At 42.5% G+C, this 22,773-nt stretch overlaps 1 protein-coding gene across 3 annotated transcripts in view; it reads right to left on the bottom strand.

Annotated features, from left to right (window-relative positions):
• WDR33 (WD repeat domain 33) overlaps positions 1-22,773 on the bottom strand; it is a 160,580-nt gene that overhangs the window by 23,704 nt on the left and 114,103 nt on the right. For all 3 annotated transcript variants that reach the window (XM_069727691.1, XM_069727690.1, XM_069727692.1), the window contains exons 7-16: positions 17,995-18,092; positions 13,418-13,544; positions 12,053-12,207; positions 11,885-11,963; positions 11,689-11,799; positions 11,515-11,609; positions 11,283-11,369; positions 11,046-11,185; positions 9,492-9,644; positions 6,294-8,024 (exon numbers count right to left, since the gene is read on the bottom strand). In XM_069727691.1, the coding sequence (XP_069583792.1) occupies positions 6,294-8,024; positions 9,492-9,644; positions 11,046-11,185; positions 11,283-11,369; positions 11,515-11,609; positions 11,689-11,799; positions 11,885-11,963; positions 12,053-12,207; positions 13,418-13,544; positions 17,995-18,092 (2,776 nt within the window). The remainder of the gene's footprint in view (positions 1-6,293; positions 8,025-9,491; positions 9,645-11,045; positions 11,186-11,282; positions 11,370-11,514; positions 11,610-11,688; positions 11,800-11,884; positions 11,964-12,052; positions 12,208-13,417; positions 13,545-17,994; positions 18,093-22,773) is intronic.

The following is a 22,773-nucleotide window of genomic DNA, read 5'->3' as shown; positions in this document are numbered from 1 at the left end:
TCACAGGAATATGGAAGGAAAAAAATGAACATTTTACTTTTTTTTCACAAAAATTTTACTTTAGCCCCAAATTTGTAATTTTCCAAAGGGTAACAGGAGAAAATGAACATCCAAAATTTGTTGTGCAATTTCTCCAGAGTACGCAGATTTCCCATATGTGTGGAAAACCACTGTTTGGACACACAGCAGGATTCAGAAGGGAAGAAGAACCGTTTGGGTTTTTGAAAGCAAAAATGAGAATAGAGAGTGGACGCCATGATGCGTTTGAAGAGTCCCTGATGTGCCTAAACAGTGGAAACCCCCACAAGTGACCCCATTTTGGAAACTACACTCCCTCCCATGTAAGGCAAATAATCCGCACGTTTGTTTGGCTATCTAACAGCAGCAACAGATGCGGGGCGGAGACTCGAGCATGTCACTCGAGCACCCTCGCGCGATACTGCATACTCAAGTAGTGAGCACCAATGCAAACTCGCATAGTGAGCACTTGCGCTCAACACAAGTAGTCATATCGCCATCTTTTTTTTTTGTTCCTTTTAAAAAAAAACATAACCCCAACGGCAAAGAATTAAATAAAAATTATAAAATAAAAAAATAATAATCCAACTAAGGGGATGACGTGTGTGTGTGTGTGTGGGGGGGAGGTGTGACATACTAAGTATTGACTTTTGATCACTGTGATAGGATTTATCACAGTGATCAAAAGGAACCAACAGAATAAAAATCCGTTTTTGTTTTAAGAAGAGGAGGTGGAGGGCCGGAGCAGGAGGGACCGGGGGATGGTGGAGGTCCAGCCCTTATCGTGTTCTCTAGGATCTGTGCTACCTCTGGTAGCTAAGACCCAGGAGATTTTCAGACTTTGTGGGGAAATTTACCCTTATTCCCGATCGCCATTTTAAAACAAAGATGAGGGAATAAGGCCCCTTAGTGGACTTCGTTTTTACGCATATCAGTGGTCGTTCGGGTTTAAAAAGCAATTCTTGGTTTGCAATTTTTAAACCCAGAAGAAAATACATGATTCATTATGGTGTAATTTCCCAGAATGATAGTAGAGTTATGGTTGCTGAAAATGGGGAGTTGAGGTCATATAATGTCAGCAATTAAAGGGAACCTGTCACCCCCCCAGGCGTTTGTAACTAAAAGAGCCACCTTGTGCTGCACTAATGCTGCATTCTGACAAGGTGGCTCTTTTAGTTCGGGTCCCTGGCACTGCTGCAATAATCGCTTTTGAAATTTGTCCCTCATACCTGTGAAATCGTCCCGGAGGCAGGTCTTGCCCCCCTAATCCAGACGCCTTGCAGCCGTCACTCATGGCCTCTGCTCGCCGGGCGTCACCTCCTCTTCCTTCATTAGCATCCCCGGCGCCTGCGCTGTAAGTTCGAAGGACAGCGCAACTGCACATGCCCGAAAAAAAAAGACAACAGCGCAGGCGCCGGGGACGCTAATGAAGGAAGAGGAGGCGGCATCCGGCACGAAGAGGCCATGAGTGACGGCTGCGAGGCATCTGGATTAAGGGGGAAAGACCTGCCTCCCTGGCGATTTCACAGGTATGAGGGGCAAACTTCAAGAGCGATTATTGCAGCAGTGCCAGGTACCTGAACTAAAAGAGCCACCTTGTCAGAACGCAGCATCAGTGCAGCACAAGGTGGCTCTTTTAGTTACAAAAGCCTGGAGGTGGGGGGTTAAAGGTTCCCTTTCAAACCATGATTTCCACTATAAGTAGTTTCCCAACTATATTAAGTCAATGTAATCGTGCCATGACATAGTGAAAATAAATCTTTTTCAAAAATATTTATTTCCGATTATACCCTGATGTTACTTACAATGGGGGTCAAGACACGCAGTTGCAGATGCATTGGTTGACATTGTTTCTCTTCAAATGGAGAGTTTCTCGTTATATAATAGCATTTGTTCATAAAGTGAACATTAGAAGTCTGTAGAGGGTCATATGCGAGGGTCGCTATGTGTCCCCCAGGATGCGCAAAGCACATGGACGCCGCGGGAGTGCATTGCAGTCACAGGCATAGCTGTGGCTGCAATCTAATATATAAAGCTGAATGCGTGTGTGTGTGTGTGTGTGTGTGTGTGTGTGTGTGTGTGTGTGTGTGTGTGTGTGTGTGTGTGTGTGTGTATGTATGTATGTCCGGGATTGGCATCTGCACCGTCACAGCTACAGCCACAAAATTTTGCACAGTCACACGTCTGGACCCCGAGAGCGTCATAAGCTATGTTGTGAGGTAAAATTTTAACCCCGCGCTTTCCAATTCACCAAACAATTTTGCACCTATCTACATAATGGGGAAAAGTGAAAGGAAAAGTGTTGGAGGGAAATTGACAGCAGCCAGATGTGAACAAGAGGGACTTAAAGAATGAGAGCGATGGCGCCAAAGAGTATATACCGTACAGTTGCTAAGGTGGGGCCCCGACATGGGATACTCACCACACACGGGGATATGAACACACACACAAAATGTGCTTGAACACATATCACCATCAGCACACATTTCACCACACATACACCAACCTCACCACATAAAAGTCGAAACACAAAAGTCGCCGCTCAAAACTCGGCACGCGCAAAACTCGCCACATGCAAAAACTAGGCTCACGCAAAACTCGCCACAAGTGCAAAACTCACCTCATGGAAAACTCGCCACACGCAAAACTTGCACACGCGGAAAAATTGCCACATGCACAAAAGTTGCAACACATGCAAAAGTTGCCTCACACAAAACTTGCACATACTCAAAAGGTACTACACATAAAACTCACCACGCGCAAAACTCGCTGCACACAACTTGCTACACTAACCTGTCACATGCAACTCGACACACAAAAAGTTGCTACACGCATGTTTACACACAAAACTCATCTCACAAAAGTCGCTACATGCATGTCGCCACACGCAACTCAACACACACAACTTGACAAACGAAACTCGCCCTAAAACATACACAAGTCTGGTATTATCCTTCAAAAATAAAAATCTGATTAATAAGCAGACAATCTACAACAAATGTACCATATAGGAAATACGGCAGCTGTCAGTCACATGACCTGTCTACTATGTGTATGTGTGAGCTAATATATACTGCCAGGGGGAGGGCTTCCTGTTGGCTGGGGATTTATCAGGCTGCCAATTTAGCTTACAAATACTGAGGTAAAAATACTGACCAAATAACGTGTGAATGGGGTCTAATACAGGAGGAGATGACACACAGGTATATACTATATACAGGAGAGATGGCACACAGGTATATACTATATACAGGAGGAGATGACACACAGATATATACTATATACATGAGGAGATGACATACAGGTATATACTATACAGGGGAGATGACATACAGGTATATACTATATACAGGAGCAGATGACCTACAGGTATATACTATATACAGGAGGAGATGACACAGGTATATACTATATACAGGAGCAGATGACCTACAGGTATATACTATATACAGGAGGAGATGACACACAGGTATATACTATAAACAGGAGCAGATGACCTACAGGTATATACTATATACATGAGGAGATGACACACAAGTATATACTATATACAGGAGCAGATGACCTACAGGTATATACTATATACAGGAGGAGATGACATACAGGTATATGCTATATAGAAGATGACATACAGGTATATAGTGTATACAGGAGGAGATGACACACAGATATATACTATATACAGGAGGAGATGACACACAGGTATATACTATATATAGGAGAAGACATACAGGTATATACTATATATAGGAGGAGATGACATACAGGTATATACTATATACAGGGGAGATGACACACAGCAGGTATATACTATATACAAGGGAGATGACAAACAGGTATATACTATATACAGGAGATGACCTACAGGTGTATACTATATATAAGGGAGATGACAAACATGTATATACTGATGTGAAAATGAGAGGTGTAAGGTGAAAATGAAAAGGTGTGATTGCAAAATGAGAGGAGTGAGGGAAAATAGTGGAGTGAGGGAAAATAGTGGAGTGATCGGAAAATGACAGATGTGAGGTCGAAATGACAAGTGTTAGGGGGGAATGAGAGGAGTGAGGGAGAAAATGAGAGGTGTGAGGGAGAAAATGAGAGATGTGAGGGGGAAAATGAAAGATGTGATTGGGAAAATGAGAGGCATGATGGGAAAATAAGAGAAGTGAGGTGCTATAACTAACCACAGATATTTACTATGCCCAGGCAACGCCGGGCTCTTCAGCTAGTGCAAAATAAAAAGTGAGTAATTGGTCTTGGGCATGCTATGTGTACAAGGCAGATTTAAGAAAACCTGTCATGGGCTTTTATTTTTTAAACGGACTACAGGAAGGTAGTGGAGTTGGTCTGTTTCCTCCCCGAGCGAGGTTTTCCATGTGACCTACGGTCACAAGTTATTGTAAAATCCCTTGCAGCAGAGGGTTGGGTGTGTCAGTGTGGAGTTTGCAGCAAGCAGAGCAAACGGATCTGCAAAAGCTCAGTCTGTGTAAGGGAACACAGAGCCAAGCAGAGCAAACTCCTAACACCCCGCAGTGTGATACGCTGGTGCAGTCGCCCTCGACAACCGGATGCATTTATGGACACACAGTGTGCTGTACACTGTGTGAGTTAGACATTAAACACGTTTGGTTTTGAACTTTGCCAGGTCACTGCTTCATCACTGAACAGTGTGGACACGACTGCACTACAAGTGCCATATGGTAATTCAGCAGAAGCCTACAATGAAATTACCTTCCTCACATAGTATGACCTTGTGCGCTTTGGTCATTTGGAGACTTTCTACTCCTACAGTTTTGCCATCAGGTATATGAAATTGACAAGCAATAATTGGATTATTAGTTTTGTACGGAGCTTCGTATGTAATCTTTGCAAAGTAAAAAGAAATACCAACATGGAACTTGTGCATCTTACAATATAGGCTGTGTACTATAAAACCTTGTTTAAGTAGAACCTCAGATGTCCACCGAATATTGCACTGAAAAGTGGTCTTCTATGGAGTGGAGTGGTCTTCTCACAGTAATAGGCCAATGCACAGAACAGAGGAACTTAGAATATGTCACAAGAAGTCTGGTTTGGATAAAGGTGCGATGTCTTCTCTATGAGGTGATCATTTACAGAGTTTTTTCAGTAGTTATTTTTACTTACATGATACCCCTTTATGAAAAGGAAAACTACGGTACATTTCTCTTACATTTGTCCCATACCAGCATCACTGGTGTAATCATCTAAGCCTGCCCCTACTACTATATGGCATCTAGTAAACTGGTAGGTTCAGTTTCTATGAAATGTCAACTAGATAAACTAATGGGTAATATCGAAAAGATGTTAATGTGATCTTGGGGGGCATTGCAAATTTGTCTTAAACGGGTTGTCTGGGTAAAAGGTGCTCTTGTTATCTGTGGATTTCATGAAAAAAAAAAAATTCAAATCGCTCTCTTATATGCCTGAGGCCACTTCGAGGTCTGCACCGGCACCAGAAGTGATGACCACTTCAACCAACCGGCTACATCCAATGACGAGCAGTTACCTGACTGCCGCTGCCTATCATAAGCTGCAGCGGTCCTATGGCTGGATGAACAGTAACATGATTGCTTCTGATGCCAGTACAGACCATGAGGCAGCCGCTGCTTGATCTAGGAAAAGGACAGCAGGTGAACAAGATTCGTTTTGTTATTTATACAGAATCCATTCCGCAGGTAATAAGAACCTTTTGCTTCAAAATTACATAACAAACCCCTTTCAATAAAAATCTTGTTTGGTACAGAGACCTGAAATGATGCAAAAATGTAAAACATTTATTATCATTGAAGAATTTCAAAATGTTTTTTTGTAAAAATATACTGTATTAATTTTGCAATCTCAGCATAAACCATCCACAGTGCTGAACACATTGACTAAAGCACAACTTGAAAAAAGTGGACCGTTCCATTGCACCTGGTCTTCAAACTTCCTCTCAAAGGCAATACTGTCAGGGTGTACTCGTGGTTTTATACTCTCTACAGAACAGTAAAGCACCATGTGTGTTTTGCCATGACTGGATCAAAAACAGTCTAATACCCACTCACGTTTAGCTTAAGTCAGCAAAAACACTTCATGTAACAGACTTCTTAAAGGTGTTTTTTAAGTAGGAAGCGATTTGCTCCAGGTGTTTCTACTGCTTAAATTACATTGGAAATGAAAAGATCAGTAGGCTGTAAATTCAATCAATCAGAATAGCATGTGAAATGGCTTCTCCTATCAAAGTATTTCCTGTCGTTATTAAAGGCATTTACCTGGTTAAAAGGCCTAGGACCATCTCCCAGTAATGGGGTTTTCTGTTGTGATTGGTGGGATGCCCTTGATGGATTCTGCGCATTGTGAGGACCTTGAGAATTTCCTGTGGAACCTTGGCCTAATGACTGTCCACGAGTATCCTGAGGAAGTCCCAAATTTGACCCCCTGCTCTGGGGACCTCTCATTTCATGAGGACCACTCATATCCGGTGGTCCTCTAATATCTTGAAGATTTCGCATGTCTTGAGAACCCCTTATATCTTGAGGACTTCGTATGTCTGGAGAAACGTGTAAATCAGATGGGCCCCTACTGTCCTGAACAGCCCTCATATGTTGCTGGCCACGCATATCAAGTGGCCCTCTTATATCAGATCGCCGCATATCCTGTGAACCACGTACATCAGATGGACCTCTCATGTCAGGTGGGCCTCGCATATCATGTGGACCACCCCTCATGTCCTGGGGACCACGCAGGTCAGGACCCCTGATATCATGTGGACCACGCAAGTCAGGACCACCTCTTATTTCAGGAAGGCTACCCCTCACTTCTGAAAGGCCACGTATATCTGGACCTCCCCTCAATTCAGGTGGACCACGCATGTCGGGACCACCCCTCATTTCAGAAGGGCCACGCATTTCAGGGCCACCCCTCATTTCAGAAGGGCCACCCCTCATTTCAGAAGGGCCACGCATGTCAGGGCCACCCCTCATTTCAGAAGGGCCACGCATGTCAGGGCCACCCCTCATTTCAGAAGGGCCACGCATGTCAGGGCCACCCCTCATTTCAGGTGGTCCTCTCATATCTTGAAGTCCGCGCATGTCTGGAGGGCCACGCATATCAGGAGGACCGCGCATATCCTGAGGGGCACGCAGGTCAGGACCACAGCGCATATCAGGGGGACCACGCAGGTCATGAGGTCCACGCATGTCATGAGGTCCACGCATATCTGGGGGACCTCTCAGGTCTACAGAGCCATGCATTTCAGAAAGTCCTCTCATATCCTGAGGTCCAAGCATGTCGAGAGGACCGCGCATATCTGGGCCACCTCTAATGTCTTGAGGGCCTCGTATGTCAGAAAGCCCTCTCCTATCTCCATGTAATTCAGGGGGTCCTCTCATATCCTTGGGTCCGCGCATATCTGACGGTCCTCTAAGATCTATAGGTCCTCTACTATCAGGTCCATGTCCAAGAGGGCCTCTCAAATCTTGTGCCGGATGACCTAAAAGCATTCCTTGATTAGGACCTTGCTGCACACCTCTAGGAGCAACACCCATTAAAGGTCCCTGAGGACCAGGACCTCCCTGCATCCCATGATGAGGGGGTGGAGCTCCTCTGGGACCCCCCTGTGGCATTTGAGCCAAATGACCTGGTGGCCCAGGATTACCTGGAGGACCTTGTGGACCCATAGGTCCAACTGGCACTGGAAGTCTAGGCATTCCAGGATGCATTTCCTGAGGTCGAATGTTTTGTGGACCTGGACCCATGAAACCTTGTGGGCCAGATACTTGAGGGCCTTGTGGTCTGAACTGTCCTTGAGGGCCATGCTGCATGTTCATTGCCATTGGTTGTGATGGATGAGGCTGCTGGAAATTTAGTGGCGGCTGGGACGGTGGTCCTGTGGCAGGAAATGCCGAAGGAACTTGTGTTGCAGTGCCTAAAGGTGAAGCAAGGCCTTGGGATTGTCCTGGAGCTTCTGCTTGCTTTTGTGCTATCCTTTCAATCTTTAATTGCTGTCGAAAGAGAAGAAAAAAAAAGGTCTAAAATACAAAGTACACCAGTATTCACATAATTGCTTGAAATATAAAAGTTTAAGTATTAGTATAATGTCCACATCTAACAGAACCTAACTGAGTGAGCACATCAAATTGTAAATGATCTCAGTCCATTAAGTGGAGCAGGAGATTAAACTAAGCCATATTTTCAATTATCAAATCACTGCAGGCGAGATAGAGGACCATTAAAAGGAATTCTCACATATACAACCCCTGGCAAAAATTATGTAATCACCGGCCTTGGAGGATGATGTTCATTCAGTTGTTTAATTTTGCAGAAAAAAAAAGCAGATCACAGACATGGCACAAAACTAAAGTCATCTCAAATGGCAACTTTCTGGCTTTAAGAAACACTAAAAGAAATCAAGAACAAAAAATGTGGTAGTCAGTAATGGTTACTTTTTTTTAACCAAGCATAGGGGAAAAATTATGGAGTCATTCAATTATGAGGGAAAAAATTATGGAATCACCCTGTAAATTTTCATTCCCAAAACTAACACCTGCATCAAATTAGATCTGCTCGTTAGTCTGCATTTAAAAAGGAGTGATCACACCTTGGAGAGCTGTTGCACCAAGTGGACTGACATGAATCATGGCTCCAACACGAGAGATGTCAATTGAAACAAAGGAGAGGATTATCAAACTCTTAAAAGAGGGTAAATCATCACGCAATGTTGCAAAAGATGTTGCTAAAATCTGGACCAAATACAAACAACATGGGAAGGTTGTTAAAGGCAAACATACTGGTAGACCAAGGAAGACATTAAAGAGTCAAGACCGGAAACTTAAAGCAATAGGTCTCCAAAACAGGAAATGCACAGCAAAACAAATGAGGAACGAATGGGTGGAAACTGGAGTCAATGTCTGTGACCGAACTGTAAGAAACCGCCTAAAGGAAATGGGATTTACATACTATGCTTGGTTAAAAAAAGTAACCATTACTGACTACCACATTTTTGTTCTGGATTTCTTTTAGTGTTTCTTAAAGCCAGAAAGTTGCCATTTGAAATGACTTTAGTTTTGTGCCATGTCTGTGATCTGCTTTTTTTTCTACAAAATTAAACAACTGAATGAACATCCTCCAAGGCCGGTGATTCCATAATTTTTGCCAGGGGTTGTAAAAGTGGACACTGTTCTGTTTTTCTTATATTGGGTTTGCCATGGTGAGCCAGCACCTTAATCTAAACCCTAAATAAAATTAATTTGCAAATATAGTTGGACAACCCATAAGGATAGATTATTCGGGTATGTGAGGCACCATGTACAAACAAACATAGCCCATTGGTCCATGATTGCCAGAGACTCACAACATGACCCCGATCTAAGGAAACGTTATTCCAACAGATTCCATTGAAAGCTGAATGTAATTTTATCACTAACAATCACACAAAAATTCCACTCTTCATTCTGGCATCTGACATTTACCTCAAGCAGTTGGGGGTTGGTATACTGTAGAGCTGCCATCTCCTGCTCAATTTCAGCCTGATTTTTTTTCTTCTCATCAGATTTGACTTCTTCTTTCCGTTCTGGGACAGCTTCTGAAGTTGGCATAAGGGGCACTTTATTCTGTAGCCAGGCCTGAAATGATTAATATGCAATATGATTTTACACTATGAATGTAGCAAAATCCTCCAGTATACTGGAAGTGAATGACAGTTATTAGAAACTCCATTTATTTATAGAAAAAAAAATAAAAATCCACAATAGATTTAAGTCATGTTCAGGGTTTTCAAGCCGGCAGCCTGCCCTAAATGTTACAGAGACATCAAAGATTTTCAACACATAGCACAGTAATGAATAAAATAAATACAGGTCACAATGCAGAATTTAGGGTGGATCTTTACACTAGATTTGCTGGTGTGTGAACTCAGTCTCAATGGCGAACATTAAATTCAACTTTTAAAAAGCAGACCATGGTGGGAGGTGAGGGTTAAAAACGAAAGAGTTATCTATAAGAATATGAAGAGACAAGATCACTAGTGATGAGCGAATACACTCATTCCTCGATATTTCCCGAGCCCGCTCGGGTGTCCTCCGAGTATTTTTTTAGTGCTCGGAGATTTAGTTTTCATCGCCGCAGCTGAATGATTTACAGCTATTAGCCAGCATAAGTACATGTGGGGGTTGCCTGGTTGCTAGGGAATCCCCACATGTAATCAAGCTGGCTAATAGATGTAAATCATTCAGCTGCGGCGATGAAAACTTAAACTCCGAGCACTTAAAAATAAATCGGAGGACACCCGAGCGTGCTCGGGAAATCTCGAGTAACGAGTATATTCGCTTATCACTAAAGATCACATTAGGAATGGAAAGTTCTTGATTAGTGATAAGCGAGCAGTAAACTGCTCAGTACTCGAATCGAGTACACCGGACTGCTCGGATGCTCCACTCGAGTACTGAGCATAATGTTGTCCGAGAGACCGAGAGTCCTCGGGTTCAGTGCTGCGCTGCTAAGATGAAAATGAGGAACCCGAGCACCATGCAATACTCAGCACTACTCGGTACTCAATCAAGCATGCCAATTCTCCATCTAGTAGTGGTGAGCACACTTGCCCATCACTATTCTTTATCACAAGACCTAGTGTGGTTGTCTTCACTTGCAAACTCTTTAAAAAAAAAAAAAAGTTTGTCCTCAGTAGGGGCAATGAGATCTACCAAATAACAAGCATCTGATTCCGTCTGGCATAATGAACTATTGTCAAGATGATCATAATGATTGACATTAGTTGCCCCCTCCTGCTGCAGCAAACCTTCACTTGTGTTCTTCCCCTTTTTCAAAGAGTGATAACTTACTTTTTTCCATTGACATAGGTGTATAAGGGCTTGTTTTTTTATGCAAAGGTTTTTTTGTTGCCAACCAAAGAAAAAGACATATAATTTTTAACAAATTAGGTTTAGTGCAAGCTCAGCTGCATACACGCACACCCAAAATGTGAAGTACATGCATGTCACACACATCATCAATATTTGCTGACTAACCTGCTGAAATTGAGCTGGAATAGGTTTGGCGTATGGAACTTTTTTCTGTGGGACTTTTTTCTGGTCCTTCTGCATCAAATCATCCATTCCCCAGTCCAAGCCTGGGATTGTCATTTCCACTGCATTAGCATCCTCTTTTCCTAGAAAATAAGCAAGTTAATTTATGTCAAGTGTCAAATAATAGCACATGAGCAGAAAAAACAAACAAACAAACAAAAGACTGTAGCGTTGTCTTACCCAACTGTTCCTGTTCCATTGCCATTTTCAGCTGTTCAGGGATACCCATGCCAGGTATAATTGCTAGATTGTTTGGCTCAATATCATCTAAAAAAAAAAAGAACATAAATTACTGCATAACTGTATGTAAAATAGAACAGAAATTTGATTAATGCTGAAGAATACAAAACAGAACAGAATAGACATGAAAACGTAAGGGAACGAATAAGACGACTTGTAGACAAGGGATTACCATATTCAACACCATCTTCAGACATGCCAGCAAGAAGATTCAAGTTATAGCGATCCCTCATTTTGTCTCCTGGACGATTTCTGGTCCAGAATTTACTAAACAGGAAACAATTTTACTAAAGAGAACATGTACACAAAAGAATGTATCTGCTGTAAAAATAATTACTACAAATACCTGGTGTGATCATTAGATCCAGAACACAGAATATGGCCGAGGGGATGCCAGGCAAGACTCCAAATCATTCCTTCATGTGCGATCTCCATACCACCCACTTCTTTCTCCACACTTAAATAGAAATATGACATTATAGAAACCTTGGCCAAAATATACAAATATACACCCAGCAATGGCATAAGAATGAGGTACGTACCCAACATTCCAGAACAACAGCGAGCCATCAGAACCACCACTGGCGAACAAGCCCTCGTGTACTGGATGCCATGCAACAGCTGCCACAAAGAGACAAACTTAGATCACTATTCTACTGGGCGCTGGATCACTTTTCCCTGGTTGCACGAACACCCATATATTTCCTGACCTGTGGCCTCTTTTTTGTGACCTCTGAAAACCTGAAGTTCTTCACGAAGATTGCGGATGTCAAAGAGCTTGCAGAGATGATCGCGAGAAGCAGTGAGGAGCCAGTTACCATTCAAGTTCCACTTCACCTCCATCACAGTATTCTTATGAGCATGTCTAATCAGATAATACGGAGGAAAAATACACTGCACTTAACTGATATAATAGCGTATTAGGATTGCTCATGTGCACTAACAATTATTTAGTAATCATTTAAGATCATTATTTAAAGGGCTTGTACCAAGATTTCAAACAAGAAAAAAAAAGTAATTCTAACCAATACCAGGTCACAATACTAATGCACTACAAGGTGCAGCAGACCCCAATGATAAAAGGCAGAGCCAGCACAGGTCCAAAATAACACCAGTTCCACAGATTTGTGTAGTGCATAATGTCTAGCTTATGGCCTACTGGTCACACCCATAATATTAGATGAGGCAGGCTACCAGCACCCTAGAATTGCACCCAGGGTGCTGGGCAGCCTGCCTGATCTATTATGGGTGCGACCAGTAGGCCATTAGTCAGACATTATACACTACACAAATCTGTGGAACTGGCGCCCTATGCCCATACAGAATACCAAGCAGCCGCCCCTCACCATAGATGGTAGGTGCATGAGAGGGTGTTTTTTATCAGTATTTTGCATGTGTGCTTCCTCCACCTTTATTATGGGGTCTGCTGCATCCTACACTGCATTAGTATTGTGACCTGGTATTTGCAAGTATGGTTGTGTTTTTCTGTCATACCATTTAAGATTTCAAGAGATCCTCTATCTGATGAAAAGAATATAAACCTATCTGATGAAAAGAATATAAACCACCCAGTCTTACGGGGTGAGATTTTTGAGACTTTCACCAATCTCAAGAATGGGTTTGGAAAAAGACCTGTCCGTATAGAGCGGATGTCGAGCATGCACAATAGAGCGGATGTCACGCATGCACACCTCCTCTCCGTTCACACTACATGGAAGTGACAGACAGCTCTTCAGAACCCAGTTTTTGGGATCAGTGGGCGCAATAGTGGTCAGATCCTCAGGAATAAGGTTAGCTACTACCCATCTTGTGGATAGGGAATAACTTCAAACATTGATATAAACCCTTTAACCCTTTAAAAAAAAAAAAGGATTTGCATTGTGACCACTTCCTAGTTGACTTTTTTGGCAATGGCCAAGCGCTGCTCCACTTTTACAATAACAGGGTGAATCGATGAACAAGGCCCCAGGGATGGTAGCAGTCTGGCATCTGTGGTAATTCGAACCATACTACGTCTGGCATAAAAACTGGGAGGGCAAAAATCATTTAGGGTAGGTATGTGATTATTTACTTACAGCGTTGCAAGACTTTGCCCATTTTTGGGATCCCAAAATTTGATTGGCTGTTGACTATCTTTACTTCCGGAGACAAGAAGTCCTTTGGTTGGGTGCCAGTCAACACACTTGACATCAGCACCGTGCCCTTAAAAAATGTAACAATTTATATGATAATTGCTGGAAACTACAACATTAAAGTGTACTATAAATGTGATGTGCCCAAACCACATGCAATTTACTCACTGTGCTAAAAGCAATCACTTTGAGAATATTCATAAGATTAAAATACAAGTAAAAGAGAAGCAGCAAAAAAAAAAAAAAGGAGGACCAGAAACATTACATAGCACAACAAAATTATGCATTATATGTGACCAAGTGGAACACATGAAAAAAGAAAATGTAGAAGCTCACTACCATTAACAATGAATAGTATAATTAATCAGGTATAACAGCAAACTACAGTAAAGCAGAATAGGACAATCGCTAAGATTTCACCCTGGCTTCATCAGGGGCGTCACAAAGCAATGGAGAAACATGCATTGGGCAAGTTTCACTATGTAATCTTAATATTCGTTGTATTCTGCTGCTGCTTTACTGTACTTTGCTGTTATACCTGGTCCATTTTACCTTTCATAGTTTATGATAGTGAGCTTGAAGTTTTTACTGTATGTGTTCATTTTAATCATGTAGAGTTAGGTCCATATATATTTGGACAGAGACAACATTTTTCTAATTTTGGTTATAGACATTACCACAATGAATTTTAAACAAAACAATTCAAATGCAGTTGAAGTACAGACTTTCAGCTTTCATTTGAGGGTATCCACATTAAAATTGGATGAAGGGTTTAGGAGTTTCAGCTCCTTAACATGTGCCACCCTGTTTTTAAAGGGACCAAAAGTAATTGGACAATTGACTCCAAGGCTATTTCATGGACAGGTGTGGGCAATCCCTTCATTATGTCATTCTCAATGAAGCAGATAAAAGGCCTGGAGTTGATTTGAGGTGTGGTGCTTGCATTTGGAAGGTTTTGCTGTGAAGTAAACATGCAGTCAAAGGAACTCTCCATGCAGGTGAAACAAGCCATCCTTAAGCTGCGAAAACAGAAAAAACCCATCCAAGAAATTGCTACAATATTAGGAGTGGCAAAATCTAGAGTTTGGTACATCCTGAGAAAGAAAGAAAGCACTGGGGAACTCATCAATGCAAAAAGACCTGGGCGCCCACAGAAGACAACAGTGGTGGATGATCGAGGAATAATCTCCATGGTGAAGAGAAACCCCTTCACAACAGCCAACCAAGTGAACAACACTCTCCAGGAGGTCGGCGTATCAATATCCAAATCTACCATAAAGAGAAGACTGCATGAAAGTAAATAGAGAGGGTTCACTGCACGGTGCAAGCCACTCATAAGCATCAAGAATAAAAAGGCTAGACTGGACTTTGCTAAAAAAACATCTAAAAAAGCCAGCACAGTTCTGGAAGAACATTCTTTGGACAGATGAAACCAAGATCAACCTCTACCAGAATGATGGAAGCAGAAAAGTATGGTGAAAGCGTGGTACAGCTCACGATCCAAAGCATACCACATCATCTGTAAAACACGGCGGAGGCAGTGTGATGGCTTGGACATGCATGGCTGCCAGTGGCACTGGGTCACTAGTGTTTATTGATGATGTGACACAGGACAGAAGCAGCCGAATGAATTCTGAGGTAATCAGAGACATACTGTGTGCTCAGATCCAGCCAAATGCAGCCCAACTGATTGGTCGTCGTTTCATACTACAGATGGACAATGACCCAAAACATGAAGCCAAAGCAACCCAGGAGTTTTTTAAAGCAAAGAAGTGGACTATTCTTGAATGGCCAAGTCAGTCACCTGATCTCAACCCAATTGAGCAGCATTTCACTTGTTAAAGACTAAACTTCAGACAGAAAGGCCCACAAACAAACAGCAACTGAAAACCACCGCAGTGAAGGCTTGGCAGAGCATCAAAAAGGAGGAAACACAGCATCTGGTGATGTCCATGAGTTCAAGACTCCAGGCAGTCATTGTCAACAAAGGGTTTTCAACCAAGTACTAGAAATGAACATTTTATTTAAAATTATTGAATCTGACCAATTACTTTTGGTCCCTTTAAAAACAGGGTGGCACATGTTAAGGAGCTGAAACTCCTAAACTCTTCATCCAATTTTAATGTGGAAACCCTCAAATGAAAGCTGAAAGTCGGAACTTCAACTGCATCTGAATTACCGTATATACTCGAGTATAAGCCGACCCGAGTATAAGCCGACCCCCCTAATTTTGCCACAAAAAACTGGGAAAACTTATTGACTCGAGTATAAGCCTAGGGTAGAAAATGCAGCATTTACCGGTGAATTTCAAAAATAAAAATAGATGCTCCATACCGTTCATTATTGCCCCATAGATGCTCCATATACAACTGTGCTATATAGAATGCTCTGCACTGTTCATTATGGCCTCATAGATGCTCCTTATAATGCTGTGCCATATATGCTCTGCACCTTTATGGCCCCATAGGTGCTCCTTATAATGCTGTGCCCCTTATATGCTCTGCACCTTTATGGCCCCATAGGTGCTCCTTATAATGCTGTGCCCCATATATGCTCTGCACCTTTATGGCCCCATAGGTGCTCTTTATAATGCTGTGCCCCTTATATGCTCTGCACCTTTATGGCCCCATAGGTGCTCCTTATAATGCTGTGCCCCATATATGCTCTGCACCTTTATGGCCCCATAGGTGCTCCTTATAATGCTGTGCCCCATATATGCTCTGCACCTTTATGGCCCCATAGGTGCTCCTTAGAATGCTGCTGGTGCTGCCATAAAAAAAAAAAAAAATCCCATACTCACCTCTCTTCTCAGGACGCCGGCGCTTTCAATATTTACCTGCTCCTCGTGCGGCTCCGTCTCCAGCACTGACGCTCAGCAGAGGGCGCGCACTGACTACGTCACAGCGCCCTCTAACCTGAGCGTCATTGCTAGAGGACGCTGCAGACGGAGCCGGAGCGAGGAGCAGGTAATTATAGCGCTGCGCTCCCCTTACCTGCTGCGGCGCGGTCCCTGCAGTCCCTGGCTTCTCCGGCGCTGCAGCTTCTTCCTGTAATTGAGCGGTCACATGGCACCGATCATTTACAGCAATGAATATGCGGCTCCTCCCCTATGGGGGTGGAGCTGCCTATTCATTTCTGTAATGAGCGGTGCCATGTGACCGCTCAGTGCAGGAAGAATCTGCAGCGCCGGAGAAGCCAGGGACTGCAGGGACCGCGCTGGGAGCAGGTAAGTATGATTACACAGCCCCGCTCCCCCTCCCCTGCTGACACCCGGGTATATGACTCGAGTATAAGCCGAGAGGGGAACTTTCAGCCCAAAAAAATGGGCTGAAAATCTCGGCTTATACTCGAGTATATACGGTATTTTGTTTAAAATTCATTGTGGTAATGTCTGTAACCAAAATTAGAAAAATGTTGTCTCTGTCCAAATATATATGGACCTAACTGTATAATTAGGATCATTTAGAGATAAACCAATTGTGTGATGCTTCTGCACCCCATATAGAGTTTTGTGGTGGCTGCATTTTAATTTTGTGATTTCAATAAAGTAATTGCTTTTAGCACATTGTGTAAACTATATGTGGTTTTGGCATTTTTGATCAAGGTGTCTAATGTAACGTAAAAGCTATACTATTTCTGTTTCCTGGATTAGAGGCATCTTATCAGTGGCATGTAGTATAATAGAGCGAAGTCCACACTGATCAGCCGCAGGGACTGCGTGACAATGTCACACAATCCCTGGGATAGGAAGCAAAGAAAATACTGGAACAGTGACGGCACTGGAGTAGAGTATATTGTACCTTTACACTCGAAAAAGTGAACTAAAAGGCAATTAAATTGTGCCATGTACCACAAAATTATATCAATAAAAAAGTCAGCTCGACGAGCAAAAAGCAAACCCTTACACAGCTCCATCAACATAAGATGAAAAAAAGGGAAAGATCTCTGTTAAAAAAATAAATAAAAAATAAAACACTTTTGCTTTGCCTTTTTTTAAAGTTCTGAATATAAAGTATGCAAGCTTGGTATCAATGTAATTGTACGGAACTGGAGAATCATATTGGCAAGTGATTTACGTTGCATAATGCACACTCAAAAAATGGCAGAATTGCGTTCTGTTTTATTGTCGATTCAGTCCACTTGGAATTTTTCACTCAATTTTCAGTATATTAATATGGTAAAATAAATGAAGTAAATCAAAACTAAAACACATCCTGCAAAAAACATGGCTTATACGTCAAGAGGGTGGGGAGGAAAAAAAAAAGTGCATGTGAATAGAACCATACAAATTAATGGATAGATGTTCCTATCAGTGCAAATCAAGGATAGAACATATATATGTGATTCACAGATGTCAGAATACCTGATTCTTTCCTATAACAGCACCTTAACTGCGACTAACAACTTCTAAGCAAATATTAAAAATATGCTAAGGCATATTATATACATGACATATGAAACTAATAATTGCAACGTACAGATAATGTCCCGTAAGGAGAAAAAAAAGAGAACAAACATACCTCGCAAAATTCTCTCTTCGTGGCACCGAAGAAAGTCCCAAATTCTGACTGTACCATCATCAGAGCAGGTGGCAAATTTGTTATCCGTGGGAGAGAAACTGAAATAAACATAAGCATCAAGAAGAAAATCTTAGCGACATGTAAAGGACATTTCTGTTCTCTTATTCCTTCCTTGTTGGGGTGGGGGCAGGCTTAAATGTCATGGTTGAGATTATAATAATAATAATAATAATAATTTTTATTTAGATAGCGCCAACATATTCCGCAGCGCTTTACAAATTATAGAGGGGACTTGTACAGACAATAGACATTACAGCATAACAGAAATACAGTTCAAAACAGATACCAGGAGGAGTGAGGGCCCTGCTCGCAAGTTTACAAACTATGGGGAAAAGGGGAGACACGAGAGGTGGATGGTAACAATTGCTTTAGTTATTCGGACCAGCTATAGTGTAAGGCTCAGGTGTTCATGTAAAGCTGCATGAACCAGTTACCTGCCTAAGTATGTAGCAGTACAGACACAGAGGGCTAATACTGCATAAAGTGTATGAGAACATGATGCGAGGAACCTTTTTTTTTATTATAAATAGGCCACACAGGGATCGTTAGGTTAATGTATTGAGGCGGTAGGCCAGTCTGAACAAATGAGTTTTTAGGGCACGCTTAAAACTGTGGGGATTGGGGATTAATCGTATTAACCTAGGTAGTGCATTCCAAAGAATCGGCGCAGCACGTGTAAAGATTATAAGTTTAGAACCATTAGCACTTGAATATACAGAGTAAATGTACGGTATTTAGAATTTGTGTCATACAGTTTGTTCTAGATAAGGTGTGGCGGAATACATAAAACAGATGTGAACAAATAGAAAGGCAAATTTATCAAGCTAAATGCACCAGAATCCTGTTGTAATTTGTGTCTTCGTAATTTGCCCCATGTGCTTTTTAGGACACGTTCTGTGCCTTCTCTGAAAAGGGGCATGACCTAACATGGGACATTTTGGCCCCGATTCACCAAAACAGTTGAGCCAGAATTCTGGAGTAAAAGGTTTTGAAAAGTCGTTACCTTTTTACACAACATGGAGCTGCGCAAAAATTAAGCGACTTTTGAGGTTTTCACGCTAGCAGGACAGAGGATTGTGACACCGCAATGAGACTAATTCATAACAAGCAGCGGCATGCCATACACCAGAAGTCCTACTCCAGTCAAGGACTGGAGTAAAGGCCCCTTCACATTTAGCGACGCTGCAGCGATACCGACAACGATCCTGATCGCTGCAGCGTCGCTGTTTGGTCGCTGGAGAGCTGTCACACAGACCGCTCTCCAGCGACCAACGATGCCGGTAACCAGGGTAAACATCGGGTAACTAAGCGCAGGGCCGCGCTTAGTAACCCGATGTTTACCCTGGTTACCATGCTAAAAGTAAAAAAAAAACAAACAGTACATACTTACCTACAGCCGTCTGTCCTCCAGCGCTGCGCTCTGCTTCTCTGCTCTCCTCCTGTACTGTCTGGGAGCCGGAAAGCAGAGCGGTGACGTCACCGCTCTGCTTTCCGGCTCACAGCCAGTACAGGAGGAGTGCAGAGCGCAGCGCTGGAGGACAGACAGCTGTAGGTAAGTATGTACTGTTTTTTTTTGTTTTACTTTTAGCATGGTAACCAGGGTAAACATCGGGTTACTAAGCGCGGCCCTGCGCTTAGTTACCCGATGTTTACCCTGGTTACCAGTGAAGACATCGCTGGATCGGTGTCACACACGCCGATCCAGCGATGTCTCCAGGGAGTCCAGCGACGAAATAAAGTTCTGGACTTTATTCAGCGACCAACGATCTCCCAGCAGGGGCCTGATCGTTGGTCGCTGTCACACATAACGATTTCATTAACGATATCGTTGCTACGTCACAAATAGCAACGATATCGTTAACAATATCGTTATGTGTGAAGGTACCTTAAGATTTGGGGTGGGGGGTGGGGCACACACATCACTCATCAGAGGCTCCTAATTCATTAAGAAGCACGCACTGGGCAGACTTTGGTGACAATGCATGCAGCCATCCTACTGATGTACTGCACAGCGTACTTAGCCTACATAGGAAAATGGTGGTAGGTAGCCTAATCCTCAACAAACAATAACCTGAAGTTATATTTACAAGACCATATAGTAGCATTAATTTAATATTGGCTTGGGCCACAGTTGGAGGCCTTAGGCCGGGATCACACATGCGAGAAACACTGTGGAGAGGAGCGTGCGGCTCCATGTGTTGCTATGCGGCCGCACGCTCTGCTCCACAGTGCCGGCGCCAGAGCTTGGATTTCACATGCGAGACACGGACGTGTTTCTCGCATGTGTGATCCCGGCCTTACCACGAGTCTCCTGACCTAAACTGTCTCATAGGGTTGTAGGGCTGTTAGTTTTGGTCAGGAGGCCGGTGATTGGATATTGGAGCCTTAGAAGAAAAAAAAAATGCCCCCAAAATACAGCCACACTATATGGTTATGTGAAGTAGGCTAATATTGACCAGATTAATTTGGAAGACATTGAAAAGAAAAATTATAGGAGAGGCAAACAAAGCGGTAGTGAAAGATGATGGAAGCACATCTTTACACCAAGTTCAGATGGCAAATTTCTCATTAAACAATAACGGCCACTGAGAAATTAACTGAGGACATAAGGTCAAAGTTAATTAAAAACCAAGCAACACCATGGAGATGATGGGCACAAAAGACAGCTACCTAAGTGCAGTGTGTCCAAGGATACCAACACGCCTTCAGGGGAGTCTCTCAATATACAAGGCATCCAGAGATGATGCGTTATTGTCCAATACTGCCTTTAACCTTGAGGTCCTCTGCCTATGTGAAACTTAAAAGGTGTAGTCCTCCTCTGTCACAGCTGATGCAGACAAAGGGTGTAGCTACTGAAAGGCTACAAGGAGAAAATTAGTATTTGCCCTGTAGCCAGTAACTTCCAGTCACAGAGGCGGTTATAGTCACTGTAGCTATAATCACTCTCCGGCACTTTGCTTGACAGCCTGTTTGTAGCGCAAGATGTCAAAGCGCAGAGGTGTGATTACAGCCGAACAAACTGTGAAGCAAGTCGTGACTAATTGCTCCCTGCACTGCTCTGATGTCTGGAAGCGAGCGGCTGCAGGGCGAATAAACTTTTTTCCCTGTAGCCACTGCTCCAGTAAGCTGCACACACCATGTTTAATCACTATTAAGAGTAGGTGTTTTCTTTTCTGCAGGAAAACCTCATCTATTGGCAGGAAAGAAATGCAGAAAAAAAGCAAGTTTTGCTTGTTTTTTTTTCTTGTGTTTTTGTCATGCTACATTTGTCTCTTGTGCATGCTGATAAAGTTTAGCGCAAAAAAAAAAATCTACTTCATCAGGTTCTGGCACAAAAAAAAACGCTGCAATAACTGATACCTGTGCTTATTTTGGTGAGGATTTTCAGTGGAATTCCTCTTCATGTCAGATTTGTCCAAAGGCGGAGAAAATGACGTCAGCTCTGATTGGGCACCGGTGTCACGTGTCACAGCACACAAGAGCCCCAGGGAGAGTGAATGCTGATACCGCGAGAACAACAGTGGCACAGGGGCAAGTATAAGCTTTATTATTTTATCAGGGTCAGTCAAACATTTTGATCAAGAAGAGGAACCTTTAAGTTCAAAACAAATCAGTGTAGGCTCTCCAAAGTCCCTCTTTGGTACAACCATTATGCATGACATACGCTTTGCTCTGTTTTTAAAAGAAGGCCAACCCCACTGACCACTTTCAATGCAGATTTAGGAGGTTGTCTCACAAGTGTTACATAGCTTGAAAAAAAAAAAAAAGACCTAGGTCCATGAAGTTCAATAGAGGAAATCGTCCAGCCCTTTTTTTTTTTTTGCAAGCAGTTATAGTGTCTGTGGTCGGCATTCCACAGTCTGACTGCTCTAACTGTAAAGAAGCCCTTCAATCACCTTTCTTCCACCCGTAATGAGTGCCCCCTGGTCCTTAGTATGGTCATTGGAAGGAATAAGTCAAATGCCAGTCCTTTCTATTGATGACACATGTTTATACGTTTAAATGAGATCTCCTGTATTAAAACACATCTACCTCATAATAATCTTTTAAATAAAATAAAGGTGTCTAATACATATTAAAAATATAAGCTTAGACTATTCAGGGGTAGCATGTATCAGACACTGGCTGTATTATCTCAACAAGGTATGTTTTAACTCTAGAACGCTGTGACATTTTAGAGAAAAACACTTTATAAAAAGTGTCAGGGACTGAGCCACATGGCAGACTAGTCAGAGAGGCCGGTCCCGAGCAGCTTCTCTCCACCTGCTGACCTTGTGTGACAGGTCTCTCCCTGAGTGCATGTGGACCAGGATCCGCGTAAAGAATGTTTTTTCTGAAATGCTGCAGTGCTTCAGAGTGAAAAATTCATGGCTAGGATCATACAGCCAGATACTACCCAATCCATGGGCAGTATGTACAGTATGGATCAAGTGCAGGTTCCCTTTAACTGCCTTAGCTATAAGGTACAAAGCCTTGTTGTGAGGCTGCGATGGTATTTCCAGTTTTTAATTTAAAAACTATACTCATATATATATAGTGGGTACAGAAAGTATTCAGACCCCCTTTAATTTTTCACACTTTATTTCATTGCAGCCATTTGGTTAATTAAAAAAAATGTCATTTTTTTTTCTGACCCCATCTTGACTGGAAAAAACAGAAATGTAGAAATTTTTGCAAATTTAATAAAAAAGAAAAACTTAAATATCACATGGTCATAAG

The sequence above is a fragment of the Ranitomeya imitator genome, chromosome 5 (assembly GCF_032444005.1).
Source record: "Ranitomeya imitator isolate aRanImi1 chromosome 5, aRanImi1.pri, whole genome shotgun sequence".
In the NCBI taxonomy this organism is placed as follows: Eukaryota; Metazoa; Chordata; class Amphibia; order Anura; family Dendrobatidae; genus Ranitomeya; species Ranitomeya imitator.
Note: the sequence above shows the minus strand (reverse complement) of the source record. Positions and strands in the feature narration are given on the sequence as shown.